We start from the raw sequence: 19,705 nt of genomic DNA, 5'->3' as shown, positions 1-19,705 counted from the left end.
CATGCTAGCGTCGCGTACACTTGTCTGACGAAAAGTCTGAGTGAGTAATGACGTCGCTTTGCTGCTCCGATTAAGAACTGGATTTTACACATGGCGCCATCTCATGAATAGAAGTTGAAGTATCTGTCGGAACGCCACAGTACTCCCCCCCGCCAAGTACCATCGGTACGTTATAAGTACTTTGGGTTAAATTTAACCTTTCTTCCAGATCTGGTAGTTTTAGGTTGCTCTTTAACGGGATGTAAGCTTTCTTCCGGGAGTGATGTTGATGAGGAAGTTGTTGAATCTTGCATTAGAAATGCTGGTTTGAGACGATCGATTCCAATCACTGATTGTTTGCCATTGCAGATGATGGTGAAATGTTTCGGTGTTCGTTTGACAACTTTGAATGGACCATCATATGAAGGTGTTAAAGTTGGCTTAATTGCATCGTTGCGCACGAATACGTGCGAAGATGTCTCAAGCGCAGGATGTACAAAATAGCTTGGCTGGTTATGTGAAGATGCTGGGGTTGGCGAGATATTGCTCATAGTCTCACGTAAACGTTGAGGGAATGTTGGAGGGTCGATAACTGGAGTAGATTCTGGGTGAAAGAATTCACCTGGCAGACGGAGGGTTGCACCATATAACATTTCAGCACAAGTGCTACCAATGTCTTCTTTGAATCCTGTGCGAAGACCAAGCAAGACTAGGGGTAAGGCTTCTGTCCAGTGTGTGCTACTGTGGCACTTCAGACCTTGTTTGAGAGATCGGTGAAAGCGTTCCACCATCCCATTTCCAGATGGATGGTATGGTGTTGTGCGAATATGGCGAATGCCAAGAAGAGAGGTGAGGAATGCGAACAAGTGACATTGAAATTGTCGGCCTTGGTCAGTAGTGATAGTGGTAGGCATGCCAAATCTTGAAAGCCACTGGGAGATGAATGCTCGAGCTACAGTTTCAGCGGATATATTTTCAATAGGAATGCTTCAGGCCATCTTGTGTACCGATCAATACAAGTGAGGAGGCAAGTGTAACCATTTGAAGGAGGCAAAGGGCCAACCAAGTCTAAGTGCACATGATCAAAGCGTCTTGCTGGAAGGTTAAATTGTTGAATGGGGCTGTGAGTGTGACGGGATACTTTACACCGTTGACATCTAATACATGAACGAGTCCATTCTGTGATGTCTTGATTCATTGCTGACCAGACAAATCTGTCTGCGATCAGCTTTTTGGTGGCACGGATTCCAGGATGTGCCAAATTGTGCAAGGCATTAAACACTTCACGTCTAAAATTGACAGGAATATAGGGACGTATTCTATTGTTCTCTATGTCACAGTAAATTTTAAGCGTTGGATCAATGTGCAGCGGTTGTAACTGAAGGGAGGTTTGTGGATTTGAGATTAGATTCTTGAGTTCCTCATCATGCAATTGAGCTTTTGCAATTTCAGAGAAATCTGGGGTAGTGAGGTTGATATTGTTTACCCGAGACAAGGCATCAGCGACACAATTATCAGTACCAGAGACATATCTGATATCTGTACTAAACTGGGCGATGAAATCCAGATGTCGAAACTGACGAGGAGAACATGAGTCAGAGTTTTTTCTAAAAGCGAAGGTTAATGGTCGATGATCGGTGAAAATGATGAAGTCGTGTCCTTCCAAGTTGTGCCGGAAGTATTTAACAGCACAGTACACAGCAAGTAGCTCCCTGTCATATGTGCTGTATTTCCTTTCTGCAGTAGTAAGTTTTCTGGAGAAGAATGCCATTGGGGAAAGTCCTTTAGTGGTATGGGCTTGAAGCACTGCTCCTATGGCCGTGTCAGATGCATCTACCATTATAGAGAGCTGATCACTAGGTGAGTGATAAGAAAGTGTGGCTGCATTTGCCAGATCGTGTTTGCATTGCACGAATGCTGCAGATGCAGATTCAGTCCAAGGAACAGCTCGTTGATCGTTTTTTTGCTATTCTTCAAAAACTCATGTAGGCATGCTTGTGTTTTTGCGGCATTTGGCAGAAAGCGTCGGTAGAAATTTAACATTGCTAGAAAACGCTTCAGTTCAGAGATGGTTTTGGGCTGAGGTAGGTCGTTAATTGCTTTGACTCTTTCCGGTAAAGGTTTGACTCCATTCTGGGTGATAAGACATCCAAGAAAGGAAACTGAGCGTTGACCAAGTACACATTTGGATGGATTTAGTTTTAATCCATGATCTTTAAGGCGAGTGAAAATCTGACGCATATGTTGAAAATGTTCTTCCGCATCTGTAGATGCAACCAGGATATCATCAAAATATGGGATGCAGAAATTGAGGCCAGACAGTACTTGGTGTATGAAACGCTGAAATGTTTGGCCAGCATTGCGAAGGCCAAATGGCATATATAAGTACTCAAAGAGACCAAATGGTGTAGTCACTGCGGTCTTGGGCACATCTTCAGCATGCACTGGGATCTGATGATATGCTCTGGCAAGATCGAGGGTAGAAAATATGTTTGTTCCATGAAAAAGATGGGTACAGTCTTGGATATGTGGGACTGGATATCTGTCAGGGACTGTGACGGCATTAATTCGACGATAATCTCCACAAGGCCGCCAGTCACCATTAGACTTTTTAACCATGTGAAGTGGACTGGCCCATGGACTTTTAGATGGGCGAATGGTTCCCTGTGCTAGCATGAATTCAAATTCTTTGAGAGCAGCTTTTAGCATCTCTGGAGAAAGACGACGAGGCTTGGAAAATACAGGTGGGCCATGTGTTTCAATGTGATGATACACTTCTGGCTGATGAGTATGCTGCCCTGATTTGGATGGGTTTAAAATGTCAGAGAATTCTGCTAATAACCGATGAAACCGTGTGCTGCCCGATACAACACTTATGTTGGTAGGTACGTTCGATATGTGAGAAGCTTGGCCCTATGATGTCAGCTGAGTTGTAGCATCAATTAAGCAATTATTCTTGACATCCACTAGAAGGGGGAAATGTGTCAAGAAGTCGACACCAATAATTGCTTGAGTTACATCCGCAATAATAAAAGGCCAGTTGAAAGTCCGGCGCAAGTTTAAATCAAGTGTCAATAGTTCGGTGCCGTAGGTTGCAATTTGGGTACCATTGGCTGCATACAGTACAAGTTTATTCAGTTGGTGAGCATTTGTTTTAGTTCTCGGGAGCACTGATATGTCAGCTCCAGTATCTACTAGAAAACTTAACTGAGTTGAACGATCAGCCAGTACTATTCTGTCGATGTGGCGGACATTCTGTTGGCCAGCAGAAGACCGCCCATTTAGTTTCCCACTTGTTCAAAAGTGCATGGAGGGGCACACTTGCGAGCTTGAGCGCCAAAATTCATATGATAAAAACATATGCCACTTGTGGGTTCTTTGTACTGCGTTCGAGTATTGTGACGAGATCGACTCCTGCTTCGGCCACGAAATTTATTACGTGGGCCCTGATTTGATCGATTGTATCTCCGTGAAGCATGAAGACTTGTAGAGAGTTCAGATACTTTTTTGGTCAATTCAGCCACTTGTTGTTCGAGGGATGAACTGGAAGGTGCAGAATTAGCAGCACTGACATAAGCTGGAGTAACAAGTTCATTAATTTTGTCAGCCATTGCTGCTAAACGGGTTAGATCTTCATTGGAAGCAGCAAGAATTATTTGTCAGATTATATCGTGTCAGATTAAAATTTTTAATGTGGCACTTATTTATATCTTTGCAATGTGTTTTATAATATATTATGAAAGTTTGAAATGAAAATTTATGAATTTAACTTGTTTTCAAGAGAACTCAAGATTTCAAGAGAGGTCAAGTCTCATGCCTCAGTTTAATGGTGATTTAGAGAGGGTTTTGCATCATGAATGCCAGTGAAGAAAGAGCAAAAAGTAAGAAAAATAACTTAATTTTAGAAAGAAGAAATTTAACTTAGATAAATAAATCTAACTTCGAAAAATATAACTTAGAAATTAACTTAGATAAAATCTACCATAAAAAGATAAATAACTTCATTTTACTTTCGAATATTAATAATAAGCTGCGAATTTTGATAATGAGTTGTGCAAAAGTTCAAAACGCTTAATCTTTGGATGTTTTGAACGTGAAATAGTGAATCGGAACGCTGTTGGAACAAAAATAAATGGAAACAAATATATGTTAAACGAATATTTATTTTTAAACTCTGCAAAAGAAATAGAGTAGTCTTGTTTGATTTTCCAAACTTTTCTAAATGGTTATTCATTCATTAGAACGAGGTTTTTCAGCATAGCATGCTGTCCACGTTTGATTGCCTTCTACAACTCTTTTAATTTTAGCTGTCCATCCATCTTCCAAGTACCTATAATCGTCTTCGGTAAACTCCTGGAAAAGTAATTAAAAGAAGGAAATAGTTATTTTCAGTTTATTAATCTGATTATGAAATCATGTACTGAAATCGCGCAGTTTTAATAATATCGTATCCAAATAACACAGAGTTTTCCATTAAAAACGTAAACCAGTGTAATTCAACTTTCGATTAATTTGTATGCATCAAGCATCCTATAATGTTATCATCAAGTGTGCATATTTACGGGATATAACTTCTATCAATACAAAGCTAAAAGATCTGGACTGATGTCAGCAGTAAAACTTGGAAACTGCGAAAAAAATTAATTTGGAACGAAAATTTGAAAACCTGAATTAGAAAAAGTTAAATTTTATTTTCGTTTCAACACTATTGTTATTACTATTTAAAAAAATGATTGCAGGAGCATACTTTTATTTCTTTTATATTTCAGTCTTCATATTGGCTTATGTGAAGGAAAAGTTTTAAATAAAGCCCAGAGAAAAAGAATCTTTGAAAATTAGCTTCAAGACATGTAAATTTCACATTCGCACTAAAAATTTTCTCATTCGTGACTGATAATTTACAATTATCGTTTTATCATTTCCTAAAAACTGCATGAAAATTTAGAAGTTAAGTATGTTCTGAGTTGTTAATAGATTGTTGCTAGCAAATAATTTCTTAGTTTCATTTAGCAGTACATTTAGCGGAATAAGCTAAAATTGCATAAATTAAGGCACAATTGGAAAATGAGGAAAAAAATTATCCTAAAAACAATACGATCATAACAAAATTTCATTCTGCGTCCAATAAAGAAATGTGGCATATACACACACACACCTGAAGAGTAGCTGAATTAGAGATAGCTGGTGTTACGCAAATTTTGAGCTGCGCGCAAGCCCGGAAAGTGACTTGCAAATGACGTAAGCAACAATTTGACAAGACAAGGAGCGCTGCTCACGGTATCAGTAATAATAAATAATAAAATGGGTAATACTGTGGATTTAAACCCATTTGATCGCATTTAAATCGTCGGGGCCCGATGATTTATCTACGAATGGGTCACTCCATTTTGGAAGACGACCGAGTCACTCCATTTTTGGAAGTAGTGCAGATATTCGGGTTCTCACTCACCACTGTGTGTCGAGGCCGTACAGTGAGTACGTCGATTCCAGTAAAGCCGTCCCTGCCAGGTCAACTGCCACGGGCAACAGCGTTAGAATACCGAAATCTCGTCGGCTACCCCGCATAACAACAGCTGATAGACAGGCCACAGTGCCTCCCGTCACAGATCACCCGTCCAGCTACATGTCATTGTCCTACGACAGTCCCTCTGCTGATTTCACAAAACATGGCGCAATGATTACCGTTGAATACCGTTACCTCAACTGTCCATTGGCGAAGTTGCATGGACACGGCAACTTCGCCAATGGACCGTTGAGGTGTGAAAAAGTGTACCCTGGAGTGATGAATCGAGATTCACTGTACTACTATATGCCAATGGCAGAGTACGTGGACGACGTAAAACACATGAAGCAATGGACTCTTCCTGCCAGCAGGAGACTCTACAAGCTGGTATTTTTGTATGAGGAGTGTTCACATGGACTGAAATGGGATCACTAGTACATGTTATCAGGTTCAATGTTCCTTCTAACCTTCTTCGGGAACATACAAGGACCTGACTCGGAACAGAGAGCTTACTAAAGCTATGTTCACTAATTGTGGTAAGTAGACAGGATACAGACGAAGGGTATACAAAACCCTTTATTTTTCTCTATATACAATAACTTCCGTACTTCGGAATACACTGACCCTCCACTCGGGGTCTAACGTAAAAAGAATATAAAAATAAAACTAAACTCTAATTTAACTTTAGAATAATACACGTGGAAGATTGGCCTTATAATAACAGGAAGCGTATGTAGCACAGAGACTGTGAACACTACAATACGTTTATTTTATCAAGAGGATTAAAACCTCTGGCCTGGAAGGCGAACAGCAACTGCGTAACTTCTAAGGTAAGCGGCCTGCGTTGACTTACTGCTTCCTCTCTCTCGCTTGGCAAAAAGGTCACACTTAAATACTTGGCGTTCGCCAGACAAACTTTGCATAAAATCCTTCACGCTTATAATTCTGGCCGGAAGTAGAAAATAAGAAGTGATAGTAAAGATTTAAAATAAAATAAACGTTAGTAAAACTTAAGATCCTTACATACTTCCCGCCAGAGTTAATTAGTTGGAAACTGAGGTCTAAAACGACCTTGTTGAAAACTTTTAGCTCTAGAAACTAACGCGAGGCCAATCTTTTACAACATAACTTCTCTAGAAACTAGAAAATTTAAAAGAAAGAAAGTTGTTACAATAGCAGCTCCCAGGATATACAACAATCTTTTTTTCATCTGTACTGCATCTAAACAGGAGCTTTATTCAATTCTGGTTCCTTCCAGAGATCTGGAAGGAAAACTAGTTTAATGAAATGTTACAGAATGACATTGCAAATAACATATAGAATATACTTCTCTTAACATTCTTATTTCATTCATGACTATTTTAATTATCTCTCCCCGTGCTCTCTGACATGTGTTGTAAAAGAACACCAAACACGAATGTGTTTCTGTCTACGTGTGCCACACTTCCTCCTACAATCAAAACACTAACGTGTTAAAATTCAACATAACGAGGCCTCTTAACACACCCTACTTTCAACTCTAAACCCTGAGGTACTATTCTAAAAGTGGCTAACTCTAAAGTGTAGCGTCAGAGAGCCTAACTACATCATTCAACCTTTAACACATATTCACCATGATTTAATCTTTACAGTCACACGAATAACAAATTTTTAACATTACTTTCACTTTTACCATATCACGGTATTTCTTAACATTTAAAATAACAGTTCACATGTATATAAGAACATATCAACATGCCGTTAATTTTACACATTTGAAAACATACATTAGTAGTACATTGTTAACTTCTATTCTTTTCAAAGCAAGTGCCAATTCTTCCTACATTGAAATAATACTACATTTCAAAAAGTCATTCAGACTAAAACTTCTTTCTTGCTAGAATGTTTTAAATAAAATTTATACAATAACTTTTTACAATATTTAAGTCTTTACACAACGCTATTATACATCAACTTTAGTTTTACGCACGAGTAATTTAAAAACATAATACGAAAATCGGTCACAACTCATTTCTCGCCCTTTTGGAGATAAAGGTAGACCTCGCATGAGGTAAAACTCCTTGAAATCTGCCACTTGCAGTAAGAATGAAAGATTAACTTAAGTTTGCAAAGTAACATAAAATTTTACTTATCTTTGTAATATTCGGACATCCTTTTCTGGGCCCAGTCTTTAAAGGTACTGCAGATAGTAGCTTGGTTTATCCTCCTTCTTGTACGGGCTCGCCCTTCAGTGCTTTCCTCTGGAAGCTTCCTTTTTTCACCAGTACGGCCACCCTTGAATACTTTCCTTTTCTCCTCTGCTTGTGGTCTTTGCCGTTTGATGGCAGCTGGTCTTGGCGGAACCGGGAAACTTCTGTCGTGATCCTGCTTGGACCTCGTTGTTGGCCGTTCAAATTTTTCTTGTACTTTTTCCTCCGCCGCTGATGGCCCTTCCGCAGTTCGGCGACTTTTGCTGCGGAGAGTTCTGTCGGATGAGTAGATCTTCCGTTTTAAAGCCGGGTTATAGTTGCCGTCATTTCTCCTGGTCCTCTTCACATACGTCGTCCTTCTCCCTTCTTCATTCTGGGGATGTTCGTGAACTCTGTTTTCTGGACGGTGGAACGGCTTCTTTTTCTTGTTACCTTCCATTTTTCCGCGGGGCAATTTTCTTTTCACTTGCTTCTGTCTCTCATTGGCTTGCCCTTGTACTTGTCGTTTTCCCACCTCTGGAAGTTGTACCTGCGGTGTCTGCCGTACCGGATCCTGCAAAAGATCTGAAAAGATTTGCATTTTATTACGGTCATAGAATGGTTTTATCTGGTCAATGTTTGCGGAACAGGTTTCACCATTTCTTGCCTTTAATACTACAACAGCGTGAGTTATTTTTTCTATAACATATGGTCCTTCAAAGCGTGGAAAAAATTTGGCAGTTTTATCTTCTGGTGCTGAAGAAAGTGAATGCTTAATTTTTAGTACTTCATCCCCTACTTTATAAGTTACTCCCCGTCGTTTCAAGTCATAATACAATTTTTGTTTTCTTTGTGCTACTTCCGTATTCTTTTTTGCTTCTTTTATTAGTTTGTCTATATCACCCATTTTAAATTCTGGGGCTCTTTGTTGCACATAAAATAGTTTATCTAACGGTGTTATAACCTTTCTGCCTAGAAATAACTCAGCAGGAGTTTTGCCCGTTGTATCATGTTTTGCGGTCCTAAGGGCGAAAGCAAATTCATTGACATAGTTATCCCAGCTTTTATGAAAATTTTTAACATAACTACGGATAATTTTCACTATATTTCTGTTGACCCGTTCCGCTATATTTGATTGCGGCCGATACGGGACCATTTTTAAATGACGTATGCCCAGTTTTTGGCACATGTCTTCAAATATATTACTTACAAATTGAGGACCATTATCCGATATAACTTTTAGGGGCGCCCCGTATTTTAAAATATATTTATTTAAAATAGAATCGGTAACCAATTTCGCGGAGGCTCGTTTTAAGGGAACAATTTCGGTCCATTTACTAAAATGATCAACCATAACAAGGAGATACGACTTTTATTTAACTGACTTTTTGGGAAAGGGCCCAATAAATCGATGCCAATTATTTCATTTGGAAATTCGGATTTAATACTATTTAGAAACCCGGCCGGGCGGAAATTAATATAATTAACTGCTTGACATGTTGGGCAGGACTGGACATACGCCCTTGTTAACTTTTGCAGTTCAGGAAAGTAGACTGGCTCGCGTACGCGTTGGATAGTTTTTCGAATACCAGCATGAGAAGCTAAAGGGCTGTCATGGAGCTCATGCAGGATATTTAATCTAAGACTAGCTGGGATAACAGGTCGAAATTCGTTGTTGGAATTCGTAGTTTTTGTGTAGAATAATAGACCATCTATTAGTTCGTAATGGGCCGCCCTATTTCTTATCGCCACAATATCTTGGTGGCTAAAATTTTCAGGATCCTTCAAATACTCATAAATACTTCCAAACTCAGGATCCTTACCCAGTTCTGTTATTACAGTTTCTCGGGAATTTATTGTACACGCTGTAAGCATTGCAACTTTTACGGTATTACCCTGTTCGTCTAATTTAATTCGTGATAGGGCATCTGCTACGATATTTTCCTTTCCGGGGGTATGCTTGATTACCAGATTATATTCTTGCAGCTTGAGTGCCCATCTTATTAACCTTGGGGATAAATTTTTCCCTGAGTACAATCTGGTTACCGCCGCATGATCAGAGTATACTGTTATCGGCGCCTTTCCAAAATAGACTCGGAACTTTTGCACTGCTAACAGAACTGCAAGTGCCTCTCTCTCGGTCGCGGAATAGTTTCTTTGTGTTTGATTTAAAGTTCGGCTAAAAAATGCCACGGGCTGCTGATTTTGCGAAAGTACCGCTCCTACCGCATAATCCGAAGCATCAGCTGAAATTTCTAAATTTTCATCCTTTTCAGAAAATTTTAACACCGGGGCTTGCGTTAATGCTTGTTTTAATTTTTCGAAAGCACTATTGGCTTCGGCCGTCCGCGAGAATCTTGCCTTTTTCCTTTTTAATTTTAACAATGGCTCAGCGATAGCCGCAAAATCTTTTATAAAGGACCTATAATATGAACAAAGTCCTAGAAAAGAAGAGAGCTTCTTTGCCGTGTTTGGAGACGGATACTTTTGTACAGCGATTATTTTTGATTCATCTGTCTCGATCCCTTTTTGAGATATTTTGTAACCTAAATATTTTAATTCAGGGGCTGCAAATTTGCACTTTTCGACATTAACTTTTAGACCGGCCTCATTTAATAAAGAAAACACCTGTCTTAAACCCTGTACATGTTGGTCTAGATTATCACTAGTAATAATGATATCGTCTAAATAGATAAATGTGGACTTTCCAAGAACAGGTCTTAACACAATGTCCATGCATCGCTGAAATGTTGCTGGGGCCCCTGAAAGGCCAAACGGCATACGCAAAAATGCATAAGTGCCAGACTTGGTTATAAAAGCAGTCTTAGGCACGTCCTCAGGCCTCACCCCTATTTGAAAATAACCAGTCGTTAAGTCTAAAGTCGTCATAAATTTGGTTGATTTTATGTTCCTTAAAATTTCTTCTATGATCGGCAACGGATATACCGGATATTTCGTTATGGAATTTAATTTACGGTAATCAATAGCGAATCTCCACCTTTTTGGATGCTCCAAAGGATAATCATTATTTTTCTTACATAAAACCACCGGGCTAGCATAACTACTTGAGATGGACGTTATGATCTTTTTACGTAGCATATCGGTAATATGCCATTCTATAATTTTTTCCTTATTCTTATCATACCGGTATGGTTTTTGACGAACTGGCAATGCATCTCCGGTGTCAATACTATGGTTAGTAACCTGAGTAAATCCTGGAATATCACTAAATAACGAAGCAAATTCACTTACCACTTGTCGGATTCTATCTTGCTCGTCATTAGGCAGGTGGTCAAGATTTAACCTTGGCGGTTCAACCTTTTCTACACGCACTGGTTTCATTGTCAGCTTAAGGGACGCTTCATTAAAATCCAGTGTAGCTTGTGCGCCTGAAAGAAAGTCTATTCCTAGGATCAAATGTGCTTGCAGATTCTTTACTATAAAAAACATCACCTTTACTTGTTCGTCCTTGATACGGATATACAAAGGTACTTTACCTACGCACTTACATTGTTCTCCTTGCGCCGCTAATACTTTCGTATTATCCGCATTATATATGCGGTATTTGCGAAAATACTTTCTAAAAAAGACTTCTGCCACACAGGAACACTGCGCGCCGGTATCCAGGAGTGCGGTGGCCGGGATATTATTCACCAAGACTTCAATCTTCGGAAGAGTCAAATTTTTCACCATTACTGTATTTAACTTGTAGGAAGAGGGGTTTTCGTGGCCTTTGGATTTCCGCACCCTCTCGTGAGCAGAAATCCGTTTTAGTTTAAATTATTTTTCCTTTCCGTGCTTTCCTTCTTTTTCCCCTGGCCTTGAGACTTTTTTCCTGGGTTGCTATTGAACTGTCGACGTTCGCCGGCTGTTTTTGAATGCTCGGGTTTCCTTGCCCACTGATTCGCTTTTTCTCCGTAGCCGTATGCTTGAGTTTACTGTAGTCTTGGCGTACCAAATTGGTTTCGCTGTTGATATTGGCGTCTTCTTTCGACGTCCGCCGTTCTTCTACTTTCAAACTGGATTGCTAGCTCAAATAACTTTTCCAGTGTAGTCGGATTTCTTAATTCAATAAAGTCTTGCACTTGGGGTAGTAACCTCGGCAAAATCACTTGAATTATTTCAGGATCCGGACGGTTTCCATACAAGAGCTTGAAAACGTGAATTTTTCTTAAAATAAAGCTCGAGAGGTTTTCGATTCTTTGTTGATATATGCTGAAAAGTTCCGTTTCTAATTTCGCACGATCCCTTACAACAGAAAAGGCTTTTAATAGGGCAATCTTGAAATTTTCGTAAGTATAGGTGGGACTTCCTGCTTGACCCAAGAGACTTCTGCCTATACATTTGAACCAGTTAAGCGCTTGGCCCCTCAAAGCGCTGGTAGCTAAGGTAACGTTTTGAAATTCGTGCACGGGATAGAGCATGAAGTGGTCATCCAATTTTTTCCAAAAAACTGGTTACCGGTGAGTTTCCGTTAAACGTTGCTTCTGGTTTCATCGAAGCGCGCATGGTCTGGACGATGTAACCGAATCCTTCCAGGGCGGCAGCTGGCATTTCTGGATTCTGAGCCGTTTCTGCAGGCAGCACAGGTTCTTCTTGAAACTCGGCCATGGTTATTCTTCTTCGTTGGGCGCCACTATCAGGTTCAATGTTCCTTCTAACCTTCTTCGGGAACATACAAGGACCTGACTCGGAACAGAGAGCTTACTAAAGCTATGTTCACTAATTGTGGTAAGTAGACAGGATACAGACGAAGGGTATACAAAACCCTTTATTTTTCTCTATATACAATAACTTCCGTACTTCGGAATACACTGACCCTCCACTCGGGGTCTAACGTAAAAAGAATATAAAAATAAAACTAAACTCTAATTTAACTTTAGAATAATACACGTGGAAGATTGGCCTTATAATAACAGGAAGCGTATGTAGCACAGAGACTGTGAACACTACAATACGTTTATTTTATCAAGAGGATTAAAAACTGTGGCCTGGAAGGCGAACAGCAACTGCGTAACTTCTAAGGTAAGCGGCCTGCGTTGACTTACTGCTTCCTCTCTCTCGCTTGGCAAAAAGGCCACACTTAAATACTTGGCGTTCGCCAGACAAACTTTGCATAAAATCCTTCACGCTTATAATTCTGGCCGGAAGTAGAAAATAAGAAGTGATAGTAAAGATTTAAATTAAAATAAACGTTAGTAAAACTTAAGATCCTTACAATGTCATATTGTCTCTCACAGGTAAAAGTAACCTGCATGTCATTAACGACAATCTGCTCTCACATGTTCGTTTTCGGCAGGCCAGTATAAAGATTATCTTTCAACAAGACAATGCATCATGTCATCGCTATCGAATTATATCGGAAAAATTGGGTGAACATTCAACAGACCTGCACATGCTTTCCTGGCCATCAAGGTCACCTGACCTCAATCCTATCGAGAACATCTGGGATGAGTTGAGAGAGATGTTCGAGGCTCTGACCACCTTCCATCTAATCTTCGTGAATTGTGGATACGTATGACTTCCCATCGCTTCCAGTGTCTTGTCGAATCCATACCAAGACGAGTCGCAGACGTCATCAAAACAAAAGGTGATGCTGCGCGCTACGAGACAGGTATCCCTAATTCAATTACTCTTCATTGTGTATATATATATATATACAATGAAGTATATATACATATATAATGAAAGATAAAAGTATGCAAAGCAAACTACTGATTCTGAGTTTAATTGTAAGCAGCCCTTATATTCTTCATTTTAATTTGGGTATTTTCCTTTTTCTCTCCTAAAAATGGTAATATAACCAAGATATTTCGAAGAATAAAATTTATACCATATAAAGCAAAAAGCAAGCTATCATAAACTAAGTGAATATGCATATGGTTCTATTTGCACCTCATGAAAACTTAACAGTAAAAAACCGTGTAACCAAACGCTAGGAAACCGTCTCCATTTTCTGCAGCGCCATTGTAGCAGACGATTTAAAAAAAAACTAATAACTCAAACTTTAGGTTGAGTTTCGGCGAATTTTTGCATGGTCATAACTTTCCCCCTTGTCCCCGAGTAAATTTCTTTTGTGTCTTAATTAAATTTGTTTTGTTAAATGTACAAAGTTTATTTTAAAACTTTAAAATAAACTTTATTAAAATTTATTAATTTATTAAATTTTGTCAGCTGCTTATAATGTTCAGCTATCTTATAAAACAACGTTACAGATAAAAAAACTGGCAGCCCAATTATGGGCCTTGAAAATTTAAAATTATTCAAAAATAAAAAGTCATGATTTTTACCGAAAACCGAGCTCACTTTTTCTTTTAGATTTTCATGCTTTAAATGAAGAATATCATCAAGCTGGGGATATGAAAAATTTTGATTTTTGCTACCTTGGTAATAAATAGCCACTGCGACATATGAAGGATTAGTCCAATGCCCTTGGTTTTACTGTAAAGCAACTATGCAGTAACAAGGAGATTTATTTTATGTAAAGTTTAACATAGAGTGAGAATTTATTTACTTTTATAAATCAAAGTAAATAGATTCTCACTCTATGTTAATATACTCTAAATAAGAATAAAAAAGAAATGAATCAACAGAAGGGAATGTCATTAAAGCTTAAAGAAACTGCATCAGATAAACCAAAGAATAAATACGGAAATTCTCCAGATCCTAAATTCAATCTTATTAGGCTCAATTATTGTCGCTTAGAAAAGAACTATGAAAATCTTCTAAAAGCCTGTAAAGAAATGGAGCAGCGCATCTAAGGCTTGGAAGATGAAAAGCAAAACCTTGAAGATGAAATGGACGAAATGGCATCAGAAATGAAAGGCTCTGGTTCTACTACAAATGATTGTTCTAATGAACTTTTTAATACTCTCATAGAATCAGAAGAAGTTAAGAAACAAATTTCAAATTTAGAAGGGAAAATAAATTGCTGAAAAGTGTGTTATAGAAAGTGCAGTCATCTAGCAAAATTCATGAAGATAAAGAAAATAGTAATTCCAAATATGGAGTTAAGTTGCCTTCTAACAATTCTGAGACTTCAAAATTTTAACTTTCAAAGCTGCTTTTACAGTAGATTGAATCTGGTATTGTAATTTTGGAAGTGGAAAAGTTTACTGCTAGAATTCAAGAGTTGGTTCGAACCTGGTTTACGTAATACTTCTGCATATGCGGCAGCTTGTATCTAATCGCAGATCCAAAATTTATATATATATATATATAAGTTTATAAATACCACTTTTACTACAGCGTACTGTGCATTCGGAGGGGAGAAAAGAACGAGTAGGACGTCGTAGAGATTGCGTCTGCCACAATATCTGGTTTCTGTGTTCGTCCGATTTCACGGTTCACCGAGCACGATCACGTATTTCGACTCATCAATTGATATGCTTGGCTGCTCAGTAAATAATTACCATATGTCTTGCCTCATTGCTATATATTGCTTATATTAATAATATTTAAGAGTTACTTAAATTATATTTTATTTTGCGCGTTATTTTTTGGTCATTGGTTGATTGGTACGCATAGTTACCCTCAAGCTTGCACCAGTCCCGGATCTAGCGGGTACAAGCCGGGGTTCTTGACTCGGGCGGCAACTTTTGAGGGCGGCAAATTCAAATATAACGCTGGTTCGTTTTGGTATGTTGTTCACTAAAACAGCTCTCTAATTTTAGTACAATGTTAATAGTTTTAAGGCCAAGTTTAAAAACCTCTTTTAAGAAGATTTGTAATTAAATACTAAGAACCCTTTTAAAGAAACATGAGTTAAAATAAAGTATAGCCGATTACAACTATAAATACAAGATCAGAAAAAGGCCAATAGAGGTACTCCAGGCGTCACTGAAAGAATCAGACTGACCCTATCAGTAACATTTGGAGTCTCTGTATCATTTGCTGTCTAGGCCGGGCGTATTCAAACAATAAATAGAACGATAGATAGAAGAAGTCACCTGGTTCCCATAGCAACGTCTGCTGGGAAATGGAGAAGCATTGTAACAATTTTTAAGAGCTAACCCAAAAAATTAACTTTGAGCCATCCTGGATAAATGAAATAATTTAAATTAATATTCATCGAGTATATATGTTACGGTGAAACACCGAAATCTGAAGAATGTCGACTTTCACCGGTGAATGTCGACTTTCACCGGTGAATGTCAACATTCACATAGTCGCTTGGTGTATGTCCGAAATATTTTCCAAATACTTTTATTTCTGACTTACACCGGTGAATGTCGACATTTACCATGTACTAATGGTGAATGTTGAACATATAAGAATATTATATTTCCTTCTCCGTAATTCATTCGCGAAAAAACGCACTTGAGACTCAGAATAAGAACTTAAGAACATAAGAACTTAAAACACACAGTACATTCAAAATGAGAAAGGAAAATAATAGAAGTTATAAACTTACCAAATTATGTGATTCAAATCTTATTTATTGCAACAACTTAAACTATTATGACACTTTGAATTGCACAAGAGGCCCTTGATTTTACAACTGCATTTATTTGTGGAACACTTCCTTTTGGAATGGCAGCGTGTACATATACTACTCCTCTCTTTTCGACCTACACCAGATTGTCGACATACACCGGTGAGGGTCCGAATGTACAAGAATGTAAAGAAATATTCGATCTTTCACCGACGTATTTGGTGAATGTTGACATTCTCCGGTGAATGTAGACATTCTCCAATTTCGGTCTTTCACGGTAACATATACAAGACACAGATATTATGTCTTCAAGCTGAAGCAAGGCATTTAGATTTTTTTGCAGCCAGTTGGCAATTTAGGCTCACCTTTGGTTTGACTTGGAACGGTGGAGCGCATGTTGGATTTTAAAGCTAGATTTATTATTTCTATGGTTTTTTTTTCCAGGTCTCTTCTGCACTCTTTTTTAAGATATGCTTGCTTTTGATAGCCCGCACTATATTTAGCGACACACGACCATTTACTTAGGACTGTTCAGTGTAATTATGTCATTTCTTAGTTATTCTTATTAAGGCAATCATTCTTATTAAGGCATTCATAGTGAATTTCATTTAGATTAAAAGAAACCATCTGCTCGTCGAGGGGGAGAAAAGCGGAATACAGAAAACGAGCCAAAGATAAGGCCAAACAGAGAAAACAAATTTCAGCTAAGATGAAGAAATAACTTCACGGAAGAAGTAAACCGTGAGATCCCGCCGCAATTCCGATTGTGCTGAGATTCTAGAGGGAATTAATATTTCTAGCAATTTGCACGACCAAAAATGACTGCATATATCATCCCCTCATCCCCAAACAATCTACAAGTCAGCATTTGAAAGAATAAACTTCTTCATCGACATCAAACGAATAGCTGGAGGATATGAAACCATGATATAAGATTTCTTCATTTAGATGGGAGCGGGCAGCAGAAAGACGAAAAACTAAAAATTTTTGATTTGTTGGGCGCATGCAATTGGCTGGTCATAAAAAAAAATGAACGGTCACCAACAGTCTTTCTTAAGCAGTCAATCAGTATTATTAGCCGGTAAACATCCGGGAAAACGTAAATCTCAATCCCATTGAACGTCATGGCAGATATTTGACATGTTATACAGAACATTAGTAAATAATAAAAAGCATAGATCTTGGTTTACATATTCTAAAAACAAGAATGAAATTTTTGTGCACCCTGCAAGATTTCTCAGAAACATGGTGCTGCCGTTACACCCTACAACAGGATTAATTAATTGGAAAAAAGTTTTATCAAGATTATCTGAGCGCGAAGCGTCTGGAATCCACTGAGGTGCATGATTAAGTGGAAAATTCGAGTACAACAAATGAAATCGTGCCAAGGCATCGATCACGACACTGAGCGACTCATTCATACAGAGAAAGAAAAATGGAGAAAAGTCTATATAGTCATGGATGCGGTACTATATCTTTCAACAATCTGTCGTTCTTTCCTTGGGTCTGATGAAATCCCAAGTAGCCTGTTCACATAGTGTCTTCGACCTAGCGAAGAAAATTTTCTGAATGAAATCTTTCCGCTTGCCAAACATAATTCAACTCTTAAGTACAAGCACCTAACAAGTCAAAGCACCTAACAAAGGGAAAGGAATCATATTTACCCCATATGTGTCTCATACAGAAAAAAATGAGACAGGTGACTCCATACGTAAAAACGTGAGGTGATTGTGTGAGATAAAGGAAAATTTAATTGATTTTATAGAAGTTGGTGGAAAGATAGGAGAATGTATTTTTGAACGCATTGTAGAAAATTAGTGTCTTAATTGACACTTGATGGTTTAGATATTGGACAATGTCGGTGTCAATCTTACGACAACGGGTCTAATATGGCTGGCATTTCTAAAACAGTACAAGCTAGAATTACAGAAATGAATAAGCTGGATGAATTTATGCCATGTTTGGCTCACTCCTCGTATTTTTGTCAGTACCCATTCTGCTTCTTCGTGCCCAGAAGCAGTTAATCTGTTTGGAATTACTCAGAAAATACTTCGCTTTTTTGTCGGACAGTATATTATTAAAAAATGTATAAAAAACAACTTAAAAGGAAGCAGCCAGACGAGATGGTCGGAAAAATATGTGGCTATGAAAGTGCTTCCAATGAATTTACTGGAAATATTCAAATATTTAAAAGAAATTAAAGATATTTCTCTTGATGCGGAATCAAAGCATGAGGTAGGACATCTGGTACATGCTGTGAAAAATTTGAATTTACTCAACCTGAAAATCTGAGCAAATATTTTTCCAGAATTCAATCAAGTAAATATAGAAATTCAAAAGGAATTCCTCTTCTGCGTTCTGTGTAGTTAACGAAAGAACTGACCAAAACTGAGGAATTATAAAAAATGAGAGAAAACTCCTATGGACTATTGGATACAACAGTCTAAAACAGTAGCCGAAAAAATTGCAGTTGAGTTCATTCTGACAAACAAAGAATTCAAAAGCACAAAAAGCAATCTGATGAACTGTTTGAAGACGAATCACGAACACTTCAACCTGTTCAGATAGAAGTTTCAGCAAATTAAAACATATTAAAAAATATCTACGATCATCGGTGAGCAAGAGCGTTTATCAAGTCTCGCGTTTCTGGCAACCGAAAATCAAACCGCAGATCAAATTATAACGATTCTATGCACTTATTTGCGGAACAAAAGGCTTACAGTGTAAAATTGTAATTTTCGTTACTAATTCTGTGATATTTTAATAGCGTTAAGGCAGGTAAGAACTTAAAATTACTTATGACATAGGAAGTATGAAAAACAAGACAGGAAGCACGAATACTCTCAGTAACAGCCCATATTCCGTATAATCTTTTCAGAATACTTCCTTTCGGCAATAGCCCATATTTTGTATGCAATGGTTCCATTAGTGGCCGAGCAATAAAAGCCGCTGAGCACTAGTAGTTAGGTCTGAGGGTCAAGTATAGGTGAATGGGCTGGCTGTATGAGTATTTCCGTGATTTACCCCGTGTGTAACATAGCTACAAGTCAGTTTTCCTTACAAAGTTTTTTCCACAAGGCATTCCTCCGTTTCCATAAATAAAATTCACTTAACGAAAATAGTGAAACTAGCCAAACTACCAGAATCCATCCTATCACGATGAAACCCACTAAATACACATGGGGCGATATTAAAAAATTCTCCTCAACGTAAGCTAGGTTTTTATGGTGAGGAGATTCAAGATAAGTCACAGCTGATAATGCTGAAAGTTACAGAGGTATTACAGCACTTTTAAAAGAACTCAACGAGGATCACTCATATATCCTCCTCCAAGATAGGAGCTTAAAGCTTGTCCTTGGGGGTTTGTCCTGTGATACTGAAATCGACGAAATAAGGGAAGATCTTGAAAGCCTAAATTATGTTATTGAAGACATAAAACAAATGACAAAGCGTCCTAATGGCGAAATCACGAAATTACCCTTATTTTTGATTACTCTTCCAAAAACAGAAGCATCGAGAAAAATTTGTCCCGAAAGATTTTTATGAGATATGAAAAATCAGAGTTAAAGAATAAAAAGGAAGACAAGGGCCCTTGCAATATTCAGTGCCTTTCAAACCTAA

At 38.1% G+C, this 19,705-nt stretch overlaps 1 protein-coding gene across 4 annotated transcripts in view; it reads right to left on the bottom strand.

The window, feature by feature from the left end:
• Nucleotides 1-4,124: 4,124 nt before the first annotated feature.
• LOC118187330 (uncharacterized) overlaps nucleotides 4,125-19,705 on the bottom strand; it is a 152,908-nt gene continuing 137,327 nt past the window's right edge. For 2 of the 4 annotated variants that reach the window (XM_085822396.1, XM_035357526.2), the window contains 2 exons: nucleotides 13,040-13,253; nucleotides 4,125-4,332 (listed from right to left, as the gene is read on the bottom strand). In XM_085822396.1, coding sequence (XP_085678522.1) covers nucleotides 13,083-13,253 — 171 coding nt within the window. In that variant the 3' untranslated portion in view covers nucleotides 4,125-4,332; nucleotides 13,040-13,082. The remainder of the gene's footprint in view (nucleotides 4,333-13,039; nucleotides 13,254-19,705) is intronic. The other 2 variants (XM_085822397.1, XM_035357527.2) reach the window with 1 other exon arrangement.

Source organism: Stegodyphus dumicola, chromosome 8 (genome assembly GCF_044657685.1).
Source record: "Stegodyphus dumicola isolate Sdum_Otavi_A_Nest chromosome 8, ASM4465768v1".
NCBI lineage: Eukaryota > Metazoa > Arthropoda > Arachnida > Araneae > Eresidae > Stegodyphus > Stegodyphus dumicola.
Note: the sequence above shows the minus strand (reverse complement) of the source record. Positions and strands in the feature narration are given on the sequence as shown.